A 17,292-nucleotide genomic window follows, 5' to 3' on the forward strand; every position below is an offset into this window, starting at 1 on the left:
AGTATATCTGTCAAAAAAGTCGCGCCAAATCGCCATCTTTAATTATTAAATATGACAGATGTAAAAAAGTTTGTTTAATATTATATTTTTATTTCATAGAAAATTATAAATTCGATTTAATGATTTTATTTATGTAGTTTTAAATATTATTATAAGTCATTTATTTCTTTCGCTCTAACGAATTAGAAAAACGAAACTAAATAAAAAAGTAAAATGAAAGTGAAACAATAAATTAATGAATACAATGTTTATTTTACATTACAATTACATAAGTGTTCGAAAATGGGTCTCATTATATATGATTCATATTTATGACTTAATATATTTTTAGTACTCCATCGCCCAGGGAAAGAGGCCTATGCCCAGCCGTGGGATATTACACGCTGAAGCGATATTTTTAGTTAGATATGATATCTTAATCATAAGCATACTAAGCCCTATTTTTAAAATGTACCGACCTTGTTTGGCAACAGATACTTCAAATCGTGATTTTAATTGGATTAAACTTAGATAAAAGATTCCTGCTTAGTTAAATTTCTAGAAAAATCTAACTACCAAGTATTAAATAAATAAATACATAAAATACATACGACTTTGAAAATATAAGGTTACGCTATTGGAATCAACTACCTAAATTAAAAAAAAAAATTAATACAATTCATGTTTATATTTATTTATTGTTATTTTTTTATTAAGTCCTTTATTGTCGCGTTCACGGTCACAAATTTTAATGTTATATTAATGAATAAAAAAAAAATATAAATAAATTTAACATTGACAGCTCAAACAGATGATTTAATGAAAAGCAATAAATTAGAATAGTTTTATTTCCTTAAAAGTAACTACTATAGTTAAATAGAGACTCCTTCAGTCCACAGTGGAGCAACGTGGTGATTAAAGCTCTGACCCTTATCCTACTTGGAGAGTGAGGCCTATGCTCAGAAGTTGCATGTGCTGCATTGCACTGGCTGATTCAATCAATCAATCAACTACTATATAAATCGTCTCCACTACATCTCCCCGACCCCGACCGAGAATAAAACTGACAATTAAGTCAGAAAGGTTGCCAATGTTGTTTTTAAGCTGTCAAATCATAAAATAAAATAGAATCTTTGAGAAATATTCAGAAGAATAAGTTCTTACAAAAATCTGTCAAAACACGACCCTGTGTGCGCGTCGTATTAGCGGACGTACAGACAAATATTACGACAAGGTTACAAGTGTTTTATTATCTCGCGAATTTTCGTAACAAGACGAATATTTCAAGAAGGTATTGCTTTATAACTAGCTGACCCAGCAGACGTTACGAACTATAAAACGTGTGAAATTTAAATGGGATAAAACTTTTGGCTATCCTAATTACTATGTGATATGAGTATCCTTTATTTACACATCTAACAAATAAACTTTTATAACAATCGGTTGAGTTGTTTTGTAGGTATGCTCCTATGTTGAGATACGAGATTTTTGCATATTAGAAGTCTAGTGGACCGAAATTCAAACCAACATATTTTTTTCGTAAATATACCGATTTTTTTTGCATACAAAACTTATCTTGACAAAAACGAAAAAAAAAAAATCAAAGAATCATCTAGCATGGTACAGTCTCTTGGATGATATGCATCTACATATATTTCGGTGATCCATTTTTTTTTATACAATTTGGTCGGCAAACAAGCGTACGGCTCACCCGATGGTAAGCGATTACCGCCTTGTTGCCAACTCTCAAAAATTTATCCCTCTAAATCCCTTCTTTATTGATTTTATTGAATTGTTTTAATTAATTGATAAAAATGTTACATATTGACATTGATTTTAATTTTATTAATATAAATGTACTAATTTGTATTATTATTGTTTGTTTTTTATGAATTTTATGAATTTTTTAAGTGTGATTATTTATTGATTATTTTATATTTATTGATTATTTATTGATTATTTTATATCTTTTGATTATTTTGTTTTTATTGAATTGTTGAAATTGTTTGTTAAATTTAATGTTACTTGTTGTGATAAACTTAACTAACGCATTGGGTTACTGTAATGTTAGTTCTAAGTTTTTTTTTATGCATAAATAAATAAATCCCCAATCAAAAACCCCTAAAATCCTCAAATACTAGGGAATCCCCCAATTTTTTTATTATTTGTAAAATAAATAATTAAATATTTTTAAACAAATAATACATTAAAAACAATTAATAAATAGGATAATGTCATTAAACAAATAATAGTATATTTTTGACAATACTCTTTTTTCTCTAACATTAGGCATTTTAACGAATGACTTGCTTATAAACGTACGAATTGAACAAGCAAATAACTAATAATAATCAACGTATTTGTAGTAAACATAAACGCAACGAGTTAAATAAACCTCGCGTTTTATTTAACTCTGCTTTCTTAGTAACAAGCAATTGCACTAGATGTCGCTAAGGTGGTATGTATAAAAATGAATATGATTCGCTACTCGCTAGATTGGATTATCCCAGGGCCTATTCTATTACACCTTTATTTTGCTTATTTTGAAATAGAAAATAAAAAAAAATATTTGAAGTTATAAAAATCCCTAAAAATACCCCTACAAATATGACACCCCTAAAAAACCCCATCCCATTTTTCCCCCCTAAATTTGGGGGAAAACCCCTAAGTTGACATCACTGGATTACCGTAGCTTATATACGTCTGCAACCTACCCCTTATTCCCCCCCCCCCCCAGGAGCTCTGGTCACCTTACTCACCAACAGGAAGACAACACTGCTTGAATGCGGTATTATTACTTATAATTATATTTATATCGATTTAATGAAAGTGAAATTACGTTTTTTTTTTTAATCAATAACCAAAAATTTCTTCATTCAGATAAGCTTTAAAAGCAATTTTGTAATCTTTATTTTATAAATTACAACAATAATAATAATAATATATAAATTAAGAACTAAACAAATATATGTTTTCTAAAATCAAAAACCCGTAAAACGAAGGTCGAAAACGAAGAAATATCGACATTTGGACAAATATTAAGACTAATAAATTATACAATTCTCTGCCATTGGGATTTGATTCAAAATCGTATTAAGTTACATTAATTAATAGCTGTCATTTCATTTCAATACAAAACAAAATATTGTAGAAAATAACTTCATATTACGAAATGTGTAACATACACAATTTTAATATCTTGTGAAGTTTGAATAGAAATAAAAATTCTGGATACTCCAATTTCAAGCGGTATGAAATATAATCGACGAACTATTCTCATAACTATCAAATTATACACAAAATATTTAATAAAAATCGATGAAGCCATTTCGGAGGAATACCATCACAAAAACCGTGCCACGACATTTTTGTATACCTATTAGGTAAAAACGTATATAATTCTGTATTCGAGTAGGTATATTTATAATGTAAATGCCACATATTTGCATTAGAATTTGAAAGGTGTACTCAAATGTACACTTACTATTCCTAGGCATTAACCCACTTTAATCCTAAATGCGTGTGAAAATGTGTGTACCTACTAAAATATAAATTTATTAAATAATAACTGACATGGCGAACTTCGAACCACAGTTTTTTTTCGATCCACCGTTTTTTTTTTTTTTTTTTTTTAAGAAAATGTCAACGTTTCAAAGCTAGTGTTTGTCGACTACTTTTTGAATTATCTCTAATATTGCGTATTTACTTGACTGTTTTTCGACTGCCTTGTTATATTACACCGTTGTATCACTTGTCGATATAAAGTACTTTTTTTTCCTTTGCGAGCAAAAAGACAAGAATATAAACAAAAGACATTAATACCTTTAATATAAACTTTTTCCTGACCAAAACAAAAACATACTCAATTTGATCTCCGAAGAAAGCAGGATACTGCAAACTGCCCCAACAGGATAATCAAATAAAATTTCTAATATACGACGCGTCAAAATCCTGCAACGCTGACCTGTCACCGGTTTTACCATTGCCACACAGTCTCATCAAAATCGTTTATGTATATTTTTAATTACAAACAAGCATGAAGGCCGAACATCTTCCAATCAAAGAATTACGAAATCAAACATATTTCGTAAGCTATCTTAAAAGGAATGCCAATAATTAATTGCACATCACCGATTAATTATAAACAAAATATTTGGTGATTAAGAAATTGGCAAAAAAATATTTACTTGTCAGGATTATTAAAATTGAAATAGAGCATTGCAAATAGTGGTATCTAACACATAATGGGTATTTTTTAAGCCCGATAGAATTTTTAATTGTAAAAATACAAGAAATAACTGTCAATTAAAGTTTTTTTATTCGAAAGATCATGGCATTAAAATCCCAAGGTGATTTCGGGCATATGGCCACAATAATACGAAAAATATTGGACATCCAAGGCGTCAATTGCTACTAGTGTTCAAGTCATAACTTGACGAGAATTTTATTGATTTCATTGCTTTATTTTTTAAAGTTTTTTTTTTATATTGTAGAAGGTTCTTGCGGAATGAAAAATTAAGAAAATTAAAAAATAGGCAAATGTAGAACTTTAAAAAAAAAAGGATTTAAAACTACGCGTCTGACAGTTCGCAAGATAAAATACCGTCTGTTGGTTCAGATAGTAGTTACTATAAAAACTTATTTTATTATATAAAGTGAATATTAATATTACAACATATTAATGAACTATTTAATAAACAGTAAAAAGGAAAAATATTAACGATTAAGTATTAAAAGTCCCATATTCAAGAAACACCGGTTTATCACATTTACCGTAATTTAAATTCATAGAAATATGAATAAATTAATTTTATCTATAGTGACGCGTACATTATATTTTTATGATTTACTAGCTTTCCGCCCGTAGCTTCACCCGCTTGGATTACACGAAATTAATTGCAATTGAAATATTTATTTCGCCATAAAGTAACACAGGTACCAAACGTCAAAAGAAAAAATACCAACAAAATAAATAAGTTAAGGTAGTAAAAACATTCAAACTAAAAAAAAAAATAGATCGAAACATTAGGTACATTACAAATTTAGGTAAAGTACCTATTGTTATCCAGCGATTTTGGGTGTTCCATTTTCTCCCGTAAAAATATAGCTTATGTCATATATAAATATAGATTATGTAAATGTATATAGATTATAAATATAGATTATCTCACACTGTGATAATATACCGTTCTGGTAAAAGTATTTTTCAAAATCTATTCTGTAGTTTTTTGATTTTATCCACGACAAACAAACAAAAACGTCAAATTGCTAATGTGTTAACGCTATAATTTTTATATTAAAATATTTTATTTTATGAAGATGTGGGCTAGCAGATAATAACATTAAAAATAGCCGAAAGGTCAAATGATGAGTTCATACTCGTGTAAACCATCAAATATAAAAACTTTTTATACTACTAGAGCGGAAAACAAATGCTGGTAAGCCGATACCGCAGCGTATAAACACTGCAATAACAGACGCATCGCAAGCGCGTTGCCGTCACTACCCCCGACTCTATCCAGGAGCTCTATTCACCTTACTCACATAGGCACACATAACTATTTGAAATCATTATTATTTAGCTGTGGTCTTCTGTAACATTGAGGGGCTTTCTTAGTCGTATACATCTTCAAAGGATTCAGTGACAAAATGAATCGTAAAATGTGTCGGTAAGCGTATAACTCAACAATGCCCGGAGCAATTTTACCAATTATTTTCTAAATGTTCATTGAAGTTCAAGGATGGGTTTTACGGCGAGAAAAATTCGAAAAATTTCCGTGAAAATCCTAAAAACAGCCCTTTTCTTTTTCCATACAAACGTTTTCTAACTAAAATGTAGAGTCAATTGGAACTTTATTGCTATTCAATAAATTTCATGTTAAATAATACATTAGGGCGCATTTTACGTAAGTTATTAATAATTAAATTGATCTTATTCGTAGACCACATTTTAATTTAATTTACATACAGTAAAAATGGTATTAACTAGCTATTTCACATTACTTATTATATTGTTGCGGGGAACAATGGAAAATTCCCGTTTTTAAATTATCGACTCCAAATTTGGTACAAATCTCCTATATGTGATGTAGAAATGATCGATGAGCGGATTTTAAGGATAACTCATGCCCAATAAGGATTACGGGGGTGGGCGTTAACAATGAAAATTTTAAATGTATGTAGATCCGAAACTACTGAACCAAATTTTATCAAATTTTTAAAGCATCTGTAATTTGGTCCAACTTGGGAGATAGGGTAGTTTTTATCTCAATTGGACACGGTAGGTGGCGCTACTATCGTTATCGTATCGTTAAGCTATCAAATTTAGCAGCTGTTTTCCGGGCAGGACAACGTCTGCCGGGTCCGCTAGTTAACAAATAAAACGGACATTTGAAACTAATCCCGTGATCAGAGTGCCTAGTGCGAGTTTTGTTTAATCCATCTCGCAATAACTGGCGTAAATTTTAACTTCATTTTGTATGGGAAATTCGGCATTTCAACCTAGTTCTCGCATTTGCCGCTAGATGGCTCTGTATCGATTGTATCGTATACTATTCTTTATCGTCTAGGCTGCACTGTTTAAATTCCAATGCAAAATAATCTTCACGTATAAACGCGTTTCTGTCATGTTTCTGTGAATAAAACTCGCACGAGGCACTCAGTTCTCTTTACATGTTACATGCAACAAGATTAGACAAATATGTACAGGTGAACGTGATACATTGAATGTTATATATGTAAATAAGATGCTTATTGCTTAAAAATAATAAAGTTGTGTCAGTTACCTTAATTGAACGGATAAAAAAACGCGATTGAATATAGCGTGTTACTCTTAAAACGCTGATAAGTCCTTATTGATTAGTCTTTGAGCTGGATTAACTTTGAATTTATAAAAAAGGTTTTATTGATTGTATTTATATGTAAAGAGAGAAAAAAAAAACCCTATTCATTTAATAGCGTATTCAATAATCTGTATTAATGGCTTCCAATAGGACCAACATAGCATGAATAATTTGGATAATGTCACGTAGAATGAAGAAGATACAAAGAAGATTGATCGGCGTTCAGGACCGTAATGGGCTGTAAAATATCACGCTACGTCTTATGGTTTATTGTTCCAAATTATTTGTAATACTCTCTAAGATAAAGAAGTTACAGATTGGTCTAAACATATGGAAACCTAAAATGTCGTTAAGTAAATTATTTAAAATTTCATTACGCTTCATCCCACTACTGGGCATAGGCCTCTTTCCCCATGTAGGAGAAGGATCAGAGCTTAGTCCACCACGCTGCTCCAATGCGGGTTGGCGGATATATTCCCTACTATGAGTAACGATCGCTATCAGGTTTACATGATAACAACCGGGACCGACGGCTTTACGTGCTCTCCAAGGCACGGTGGGGAGACCCATAAGGACTGCACAAACATCCAGACCGCTGCAAACACCTGTTTGGCCAATACAAATGTTTGTCATGTGCGGGGATCGAACCCGCAACCGCCAGCGCAACAGGTACAATCCATGGCTGTGACCATTGCGCCAGCGCGGCGTCATTAAAAAATTCATTTCTTGAATATATATTTTTTATAAATAAATATGTCTTACCTTGTAAAACAACCTTGCCCCATCCAGTAACAATGCACTGTCCTTCACCACTGTAGTACGCGTCCAAAGTTTCATCTGCCCCCGGTAAACAGATTGGTTGGATATTATTTGCAAATCGTAGGTTTTCTGTGAGTACTAGGATAGCAGCGTCGTAGAGGAGGCTTCCGGGCTTGTAGAAGGGGTGACGTAAGATTGTCTTCACTTGGACAATTTGGAAGGGTAAGGGTTCATCATCGATTCCGAGTTTCCATTCACCGCCCTTGATGAGAACGTTCTTGGCGTCCAAGCTAGAGGGGCAGAGAAGAACTGTGTTATGCTATGGTTTCTCTATGCTTTAGTGAATGTTTACTTTGTAAAACGAAATATATAAAAATTATTATTGTAAATTATTAAATTGCTAAACTTGTATAAGTATAGTAAAAAAAAAAACTCAAACAAAAAATATTAAAATCAAAGAAAGATATACAAACGCGACATTATCGCTATAATACCTGTATATACTCGTAATTTATTAATTTATTCTACGCGTATACAGTAAAATCAAACGACCAAACGACTTTTATAAGAAAATTTGAAGATAAAAAATAAATACCTATCACACAGAACTAATAATAAAATAAAAAATGGTTTTCAAAAGCAGATAATATATAAACACAATAAAATAAATAAATAACAAGCCCATATCATTAAAAAAAAAACGAGTGCGCTTTAGAACACACGAATGAAGTAAGAGTTTTTAGCTCAATTTAACTTATATCTCCCTCTCAACTACCGTTCGCCTCGCCCGATCACAATTTTCGTGACACTCTCGTCACGCATTCACCAGCATAAAACAGCTAAAAATTTAGATAGTCACAAGTAATCTTTTTTTTTTAAATAATAAGCATACCCTTCAACACAAGCAGCTGTTGTAACAACGACGTCAGGTCTGGTGATCACACCGCCGCAGAGGAGGCTCTTGTTGGTCTGCAGGAGTACCATGGCTTGCCATGGGATCTCAGCGAAGTCTACTTCAAGGTTATTACGGTCGCCATTAGGTCTTTGACCCTGGGAAAGGAAATTGATGTATTTAGACAGAGTTAAGGTTTATTTTCTTAATATTTGTCGAGTAAATAATTATTTTTATTTATTAATTTATTTAATCTATGCGTAATTTCGTAATGATCTAATTAAAACAAAAATTACGTTAGTAAAGCGTAAAGCTGTTTAAGTAGGTAATGTAATATGCTAAGTCACGAAGCTTTGATTCTGGCACAGACTAGTAATGTAAAATCGCGAAAATAAATTAGTCATCCGAACTTAATATTATAAATGCGAATATAAGTTTGTTTGTTACTTCTTTGCTTTCACGCGAAAAGTGCTTAACCGATCATCATGAAACTTTGTACACATATTTTTGGAGATGTTAGAAGTAACATAGGATACTATTTATTAAAAAAATCCATGAGAGCGACGCTGCCGATAAAAGCTATTAGTTAAATAAATAAAAGGAATGATGGCTTAACAGAAACAAGAAAGATATCAAAATAGTTCTACATCTCACATGATATTCGCGAACTAGTGTGTCAAATTGATATGACTTAAAACTATAAAACGAATAATTGTAATTAAAATAAAAAAAAATAACGGGAAGGAAGAGCTTGGTGGAATTAGATCTGAAAACTAACAAAAACGAGGAAGAGAAAGGAACTTTAGTTGTTCTCACGAGGAAAATAAAAAAATGGAATGGAAAAGAGAGAAAAACGTGAAATTAAAAATAAAACTAAAAAAAGGATGTACGATGAAAAAAGATGTACGGTGTATATCACGAATTGAAGGTATCTAATTTATAAACTAATATACAATATTGCGTAAAATTAAGACTAATTTAAATTTAATTTTTTTTTATATATGCCTGTGACTCTCGCGTCTTACGAAATGATGACCTGCCGTCTGATAAATTGATGAAATTGTGATGAAACTGACGTTCTTAGCACTGAGATTCTAAGGTCACGCATTTATGTGTTTTAAGATATTTGTAACATTTCATTTACACTGAAATCGGTTTGTAAATATGTTAAATATAGGATATATTGATTTAGAACGTAAAAAGAGTGCAAGTCATGCTACGTATGGTTCTGTGTAATCTAAATTAATATTACAAAGAGGTGAAAAATTGTATTTCTCAATGTTTATATCGAAATCATTCGAAAGCTATTGAAGCGATTTTAAAAATAATTTTAACAAAGGTATGCTATGTTATCACCGAGTGACGTAGGCTATATTTTAATAGGAGACAACAGAACAGCCATAATCGTAACATAGTCTCAGCTGAGAGCGTAAAACTAGTCTTTCAATATTGAACAATATACTATTTTAATGATCGTAGTTGGTTACATGTTTCTAGATTTAGAATTTCTTTTAATTTTGCCGTTTTTTTTGGCTTTTCTATCAACTAAGGTGTTAATTTTGTGTTCATTTATACATTTTAATTACCGGCATTTAATAGTTCCAAATTCCAAAATTGTACGGATGATTTTGGCAATGTCACGTAGAATAAAGACGCCACGATAGAGATTTATCGGTCCGGCCGAAATTACAACCTTGATTAAATTTTGATGACCATTAGCTTTAGTTGCACATACTCTGTTGAAACTTTAACTAACATTCATGGGTTAAAGTATGCCATAGTCTTGTTATAATTGGACAAAGGAGTCAGAAGGTTTACATTTGCAAAGTTTCGTTACCGAGCATTTAAGACGACTGTAAAACAGAACTTAAAGCTATTCCAGAATAATTTTATCTTGTATTGAAGTATTTATTAAATAAAAGCTGCTGAATTCTTTAACTGGCCAACGGAACCCGTATTCTGGTAATCGATGGTAAAATCCGCCCTATAAGTCACTGTTTGATCAAATAGAGCTCCAAAAGTGTTCTTAACTTCAATAACATATCTGAGTTGATTTTGTTTATTAATTCCGAAATACTTGTCGAATGTCTAATTTGTATATAAGATTAAAGTATAAAATTTTATTTTCCTAAAATACCTACGTAGAAAATTATTAAAAAATATTCTTAATGAAATATAAATAATTTGTATATATTTCATGTAATCTTGTATTTATTAACGTCAGTATAAATTTAAAAAAATATAAAATGGTATAATATAAATATATATTTTTCTAGAAATTAATTTAAAAAAGACGAGACTGACCTTAGCGACCTGTTGAGGTCAAGATAGTCATTAACGCAAAAGAGACCTCAGTTTTTTTTTTAAATACAAAATTCTTTAATATTGTAAAAGCTTGATAATTGAATGACAGAAATTTGCATCGATTGGGAAATAAACGCGTAAATTATGCACTAATAAATTATACTATTATGAAATACAAATAATAATATTACAGTAATTTCAATACTTAATTTATTACACAGGTGTTAAACATATAAATTCAAAAAACTAGACAAGACTAGGTATTAACACAGCCAATGTCTGGGTCAAAAACATTTCAAGCAGCTAACACCTAGTAACGAGTATTAGATCACGTCGGGGTCACCAGTTTAGTAGTGTGAAGAATCACGTCGGCCATCGAAAAGGGAGGATCCTCCGACCAGACGGATGTTGTGTCTGGTGGGCTACTGCCCCGACGGTTGTTGTCGGGTACTTGTATATAATACTTAATCACTTTGAAAACTCTGATAGCGCGATGTAGCATACGTCAGTTTTCTCTAATTACGTAGGTTATAGTCATTCGTATTTTTGCGCGATAGATGTCGCCCAAGTACCTATGAAGTGTAGTAGTTATAATCCTACGCTAAGTATCTATTATAAATAACTGTAATCATTATTATAGAGAGCAGTAATAAATCATCCTTGGAACAAGTAAGATGTGTTTAATTACATAACAACTTCCCTACATGGCGACCCTGCCAGCCGCGCATACATGGCCGCGCGTATTTAAAACTAAAATAAAATAGACGCGCCAGAAGTTATTAAATATTTATTTTTGTGATGGAAAAAAAACGTAAAACATGTGTCGGTCGTACCAGACGAAGGAAGACGTTTTTATTACGCAAAATAGTGCTGGAAATGGTAACAATGCCAGTTTTCAAAAATTGGAAGAGCATATGAACATACAAAGCATTATATCCATCGTTGTGCTGTGTATAATCGGACTGATATTCGGATACTTTGGATACAAGCAATACAGAAAATGTCATACGAGGTGGATGCGTCAAGAAATGAACCAGCAGGCCTTCAGAGGTCTGAGATTTTCTCAACGTCGTCACAGCGAGGGGCGACCAAAACCTGCTGAGTGTGCTTGCCAAAGTGTATAATAGTGCTCGTAAAGTAAAATGGTGTGTCGTGATTAAGGACAGTGAAAAGTTTCTCGATTTTATGTGACATTAAAAGTTAAAACTATATGGCTAGTGAACTAAATAATATATATGTATAGTATAACTAAATAATATATGTAATTTAAAATTAAGTTACTGTAACTCGAGATATTTGTCATGTAAAAGTTTAATAAATTTTATAGAAAATAAAATTAAAGCGTATAAAAGTTAAGAGTTAATAATCAATGAGTTTTGTATTAAGATAGAATAATATTTTTTTTTAGTGACAGATTTTGTTACATTATTAATATTTTAATCATTTATATTTACGAGGCGTATATTCAACTTGTAATTTTTAAGGCTACATTATTTTATCTTAAGGTGTAAAACTAATTATTGTTAAAGCGAATGTTTACATTCCGATATCCATATACGAGCGTCCTGATGCTGGAAGTATGTTTACATTCCGATATCGATTTACGAGCGTTTTGATGTCCCCTACTACGAATCTAATGGACACTTGGTATGTATTTTGACTTTATTATTTTTATGTTTGATTAATATAAGTTAATGTTTGATTTTATTTTATGTGATGGAAAATGAATTAATTCAGTGTTTAACAGATATTGAGAGTATTAAAAAGTATTTGGTCAAAAAAGGTAAATCACGTTTTTCAGGTAATATTTTGCAAAATAAATTACAAGAATCAGAAATAATTTACGAGAAAAGTAAGCAAATTATTAAATTATTTTCGGATCAAAAATATATTAAACCGGAAAAACTAGAACTTATCAATTCTACTTGGGAAAATATTAAAGATTTGTATAATAAAATTTTAGAATTGAGCATTATACCAGAGAGTGATTCTGATTCAATCATGGAGTTCGATTTAAGAACGGCTTGTAATTTAATACCTGTGATGGACAATAATGAAAATACTAGTAAAATGATCATTGACTCTGTGGAAATGTATTCGGAAATGTTGTCAGATTCTGGGAAAAAGCTATTAATAAAATTTGTCTTGAAAAGTAGGCTTTCCGAAAATGCCAAATTGAGGTTGTCTACAGAGTATTCTTCTATTAGCGCTCTTGTCAAAGATTTGAGAAAATGTTTGCTAACTAAAAAATCATTTACGGCAATTCAATCTCGATTGCAAAGTATAAATCAAGGTTGGCGTACGATAGATCAGTACGGTGCAGAAATAGAAAAATTATTCTCAGATTTGACAATATCGCAAGCAGATGGAAATACTGAAAGTTATGCTGTGTTAAAACCACTAAACGAAAAAATTGCCATAAAACGCTTTTCAGATGGTTTACGAGATTCGCGGCTGAGCACGATCATCGCAGCCCGAAATTACGAGCATTTGAACGAGGCAATTCAAGCGGCAAAGGATGAAGAGTTACATTCAGCATCGACATCCAAAGGAGAAGGAGTAATGTATTTTTCACGACGTGGGACAGAAGGTAAGCCGCAACGTCCTTATTATAATAGGCAGTTCAACGGTCGTTATCGAGGACAGCAAAAATACACAAATCCGCCAAGAAATAACGCGACGAGAGGAAACTACCCGGCAGTACCTCTTTCCGGTAATACTACTTTTAACAATGGTTATAGACGAACAACTTATCACGCAAATCGAGGACGTGGAACGAGATTTTCGCGAGTTAGTCGATCGAGTTACGGAAATACTCGTAGTAGTGGTAATCAACGCGTACTTTACGCCGAACAAGTTAATCAGAATGACGATCAACCGACACAGTCAAACAATAACATACAATTTTTTCGAGCTTAAACAAAATATTTTAACATTGAATGGTCAAACTAAATTTGTATCATTTTATGTTGACAACAAAAAATATTTTTGGTTAATAGATACTGGAGCATCATTGTCAGTCATAAAAAAAGAAGCTATTCCAATAAACAAATCTATTTTTACTGACTATACTGTCGTAAATGGAATTGCAGGTCAGATTCAATCCACTGGGTATATTACATTACAGTTGATTCATCGAAATGAATGTGCTCGAATAGATTTCAATAACAAATTTTATGTTTTTGATTCTGTTCCATTAAAGGCAGATGGAATTCTAGGTTTAGACTTTCTGTGCAGATACGCATCAAATATCGACTTGAATAACAATGTTATAACTTTTTATAACAATGAAAGGGCTTATACATTACCATTATATGACACCATAAATTATTTGGATGATGTTTTAGTTTTACCAGCACGAAGTGAATCTATTCATTATTTGGCATTAGATTCTGAATACAAAGGTGATTACGTAATCCATTCTGAGCAGTTATCAGAAAATATTTTTCTTGCTGGAAGTATAGTGAAGGTCCATAACAACAGGGTTCCTGTTAAGATTTTAAATACCGATGACAAAGATGTTATTTTACCAATATTTCAGCCAGGTTTAAATTTACTCGATGAATACGACATTTGTCAATTCGATACTTGTTCAAAAACTTCAGAGAGAGCTAGAGATTTGTTAAATTTATTGAAATTAGATCACCTTAACGTTGAGGAAAAAGAGTCTATTACACATATATGTTCTAAATACGTAGATGTTTTCTTTTTACCAGGTGACAAACTTAGCACAACTAATATTTATGAGCAAACTATAACACTCAAACCAAACACTAATCCCGTATATGTGAAACAATATAGATTGCCACAGTCATTGAAAAAAGAAGTTGGTAAACAAATTAATAAAATGTTACAGAATGATATAATTGAAGAGGCCAAGAGTGAATGGTCTAGTCCCATACTCTTAGTGCCAAAGAAAACAAGTAATCAAGATAAAAAATGGCGATTAGTAGTTGACTATCGTAAACTTAACAATTGCATAGTCGATGATAAATTTCCGTTGCCCAACATAACCGACATTTTAGATTCTCTTTCTGGCTCTATCTACTTCTCTCATCTAGATTTGCATCAAGGGTATTACCAGGTTTCTTTAAATAAAGACAGTAGAAAATATACAGCTTTCACGACTAGTACAGGACAATATCAGATGAAACGTTTACCCATGGGACTCAAGACAAGTCCAAGTTCTTTTAGTCGGATCATGTCAGTGGCTCTATCTGGTTTAACATTTGAACAATGCTTTGTATATTTAGACGATTTAATTATTTTTGGTAGGAATATGGCGACACATAATAAAAATTTAACAGACGTTTTAGAAAGATTGCGTAAAGTAAATTTAAAATTGAACCCAGAGAAGTGTTATTTTCTTAAAAAAGAATTGCTTTATCTTGGTCACGTAGTATCGTCACAAGGTGTTTTACCAGACCCCGCTAAGATTCAGGTTCTTCAAAATTACCCAAGACCTACTAATACAGAGGAAGTAAAAAGATTTGTAGCATTTTGTAATTACTACAGGAAATTCATTAAAAACTTTGCTGAAATTACAAATAACCTTAATAGATTAACTCGGAAAAATGTGTCATTTGTTTGGACAAAAGAATGCGATGAATCATTTGAAAAATTGAAAAATGCTTTAACAAACCCTCCAGTATTACAATTTCCCGATTTTTCAGAAAGTAATGAATTTATTATTCAAACTGACGCGTCAGGCATAGCTATAGGTTCAGTTTTATGCAATAAAGATATGAGGCCTGTGGCATATGCTAGCAGACCTTTAAATAAATCAGAAAGAAACTACCCTACTATTCAAAAAGAACTTGTTGCCATTGTATGGGCAATCAAATATTTTAGACCCTACATTTATGGTAGAACTTTCACAATTATGACAGATCATAAACCATTAATTTATTTATTTTCATTGAAAGATCCATCAAGTAGATTGTTAAAATTTCGATTGGCGCTAGAAGAATATAACTTTAAAATTGTATATGTTCCAGGCAAAAATAACCCTGTAGCTGATGCTTTATCTCGAATTCGTATTACTTCAGATTCATTAAAAGAATTAAATAACGATATTATGATGGTTATGACAAGACAACAAAGAAAGAAGTTAGAAGAAAAAATTGAGGCACCTATTTCTAATAAACCCATAAGCCAGTGGTCTGATCAACCAAGGGTAGTGGAGTTATTAAAAATACCAGGTGACTTCATAGAATTAACTTTTATTAGTAAAGATCAATTAGAGAATTTAAAACGAAAAAATGACGTATACGTAGAAAAGGAATGTTTTATGTTAAATAAAAATAAAAATATAATTTATATTAATCTCAACTATAGGGCACAATTTTCGCGAGACGAATTTGTGACAAAGTTAGAGAAATTTTGCAAAGAATTTGAAATAAAAGAGCTATGCATAGTAAAATGTAGAGAAAATGAATCGTTTCTCAAGGATTTATTAAAAGAGATAAGTTGTATTAAAGATTGGACCGGTCCCCGAATTTGCGTGATAAGAGGTGTTAAAAGAATTATTAATGACGAAGAAAAAAGATATATTCTAAATGACTTTCATCTACTGCCTACCAGTGGACATGCTGGAGTGCGTAGAATGACTAATAATATAAAGCGGAAATTTTACTGGCCAGGGCTAGATAACGACGTTAAATTTTTTGTAAGTAAGTGCACTACTTGTCAAAAAATGAAACAATGTAAATACATCAAGGAACCGATGGAAATAACTACCACGGCCTTGCATGCATTTGATAAAATTTTTATGGACATTGTGGGTCCTTTAGATAAGGATTTAGAAGGCAATTGCTACATATTGACGATACAATGTGAGCTGACCAAATTTGTGGAAGCTTACCCTTTAAAGAATAAAGAGACCGTAAGTATAGCTACAGAATTAGTACGTAATTTTATTTTAAGATTTGGTGTACCAAATACTATTGCAACTGATCGCGGTGCAGAATTTGTTTCTTCAACCATGGAGCAGGTATGTAAATTATTACAAATAGAAAAAATAACATCAACTGCTTATCATCACCAATCGATAGGAGCATTAGAAAATTCCCACAAAAATTTAAATGCATTTTTGCGAATACAGTGTAATGGTCAAAAAGACACATGGAGTCAGTGGCTTCCATTTTGGTGCTACACGTTTAACAACACGGTTCACACAGAGACTAAATACACGCCGTTTGAATTAGTATTTGGTAGACAAAGCAAATTACTATGTAGAGTAAGTCAATATATAGAACCTTTATATAACCCAGATGATTATTCTTTAGATTTAAAATATAGGCTACAAGTAGCACATCAGGATGCCCGTAAAAACCTAATTTTAAGTAAAGAGAAACGAAAATGTGCTTATGATAAAAATATAAACCATGTAACGTACCAAATCGGACAACTTGTTTTAGTTAAAAATGAATGTGCAAAGAAATTAGATCCTGTTTATGTTGGTCCTTATTCAGTTGTAGAAGATATGGGAGTAAATGTTAAAATTTTAAAAAATAA

The 17,292-nt window shown here is 31.5% G+C and overlaps 1 protein-coding gene across 1 annotated transcript in view; it reads right to left on the reverse strand.

Annotated features, from left to right (window-relative positions):
- LOC123668089 overlaps positions 1-17,292 on the reverse strand; it is a 31,678-nt gene that overhangs the window by 3,589 nt on the left and 10,797 nt on the right. Inside the window, exons 8-9 of the mRNA XM_045601883.1 lie at positions 8,473-8,630; positions 7,584-7,870 (exon numbers count right to left, since the gene is read on the reverse strand). Of these exons, the coding sequence (XP_045457839.1) occupies positions 7,584-7,870; positions 8,473-8,630 (445 nt within the window). The remainder of the gene's footprint in view (positions 1-7,583; positions 7,871-8,472; positions 8,631-17,292) is intronic.

This window comes from Melitaea cinxia, chromosome 30 (assembly GCF_905220565.1).
Source record: "Melitaea cinxia chromosome 30, ilMelCinx1.1, whole genome shotgun sequence".
Classification (NCBI taxonomy): Eukaryota; Metazoa; Arthropoda; class Insecta; order Lepidoptera; family Nymphalidae; genus Melitaea; species Melitaea cinxia.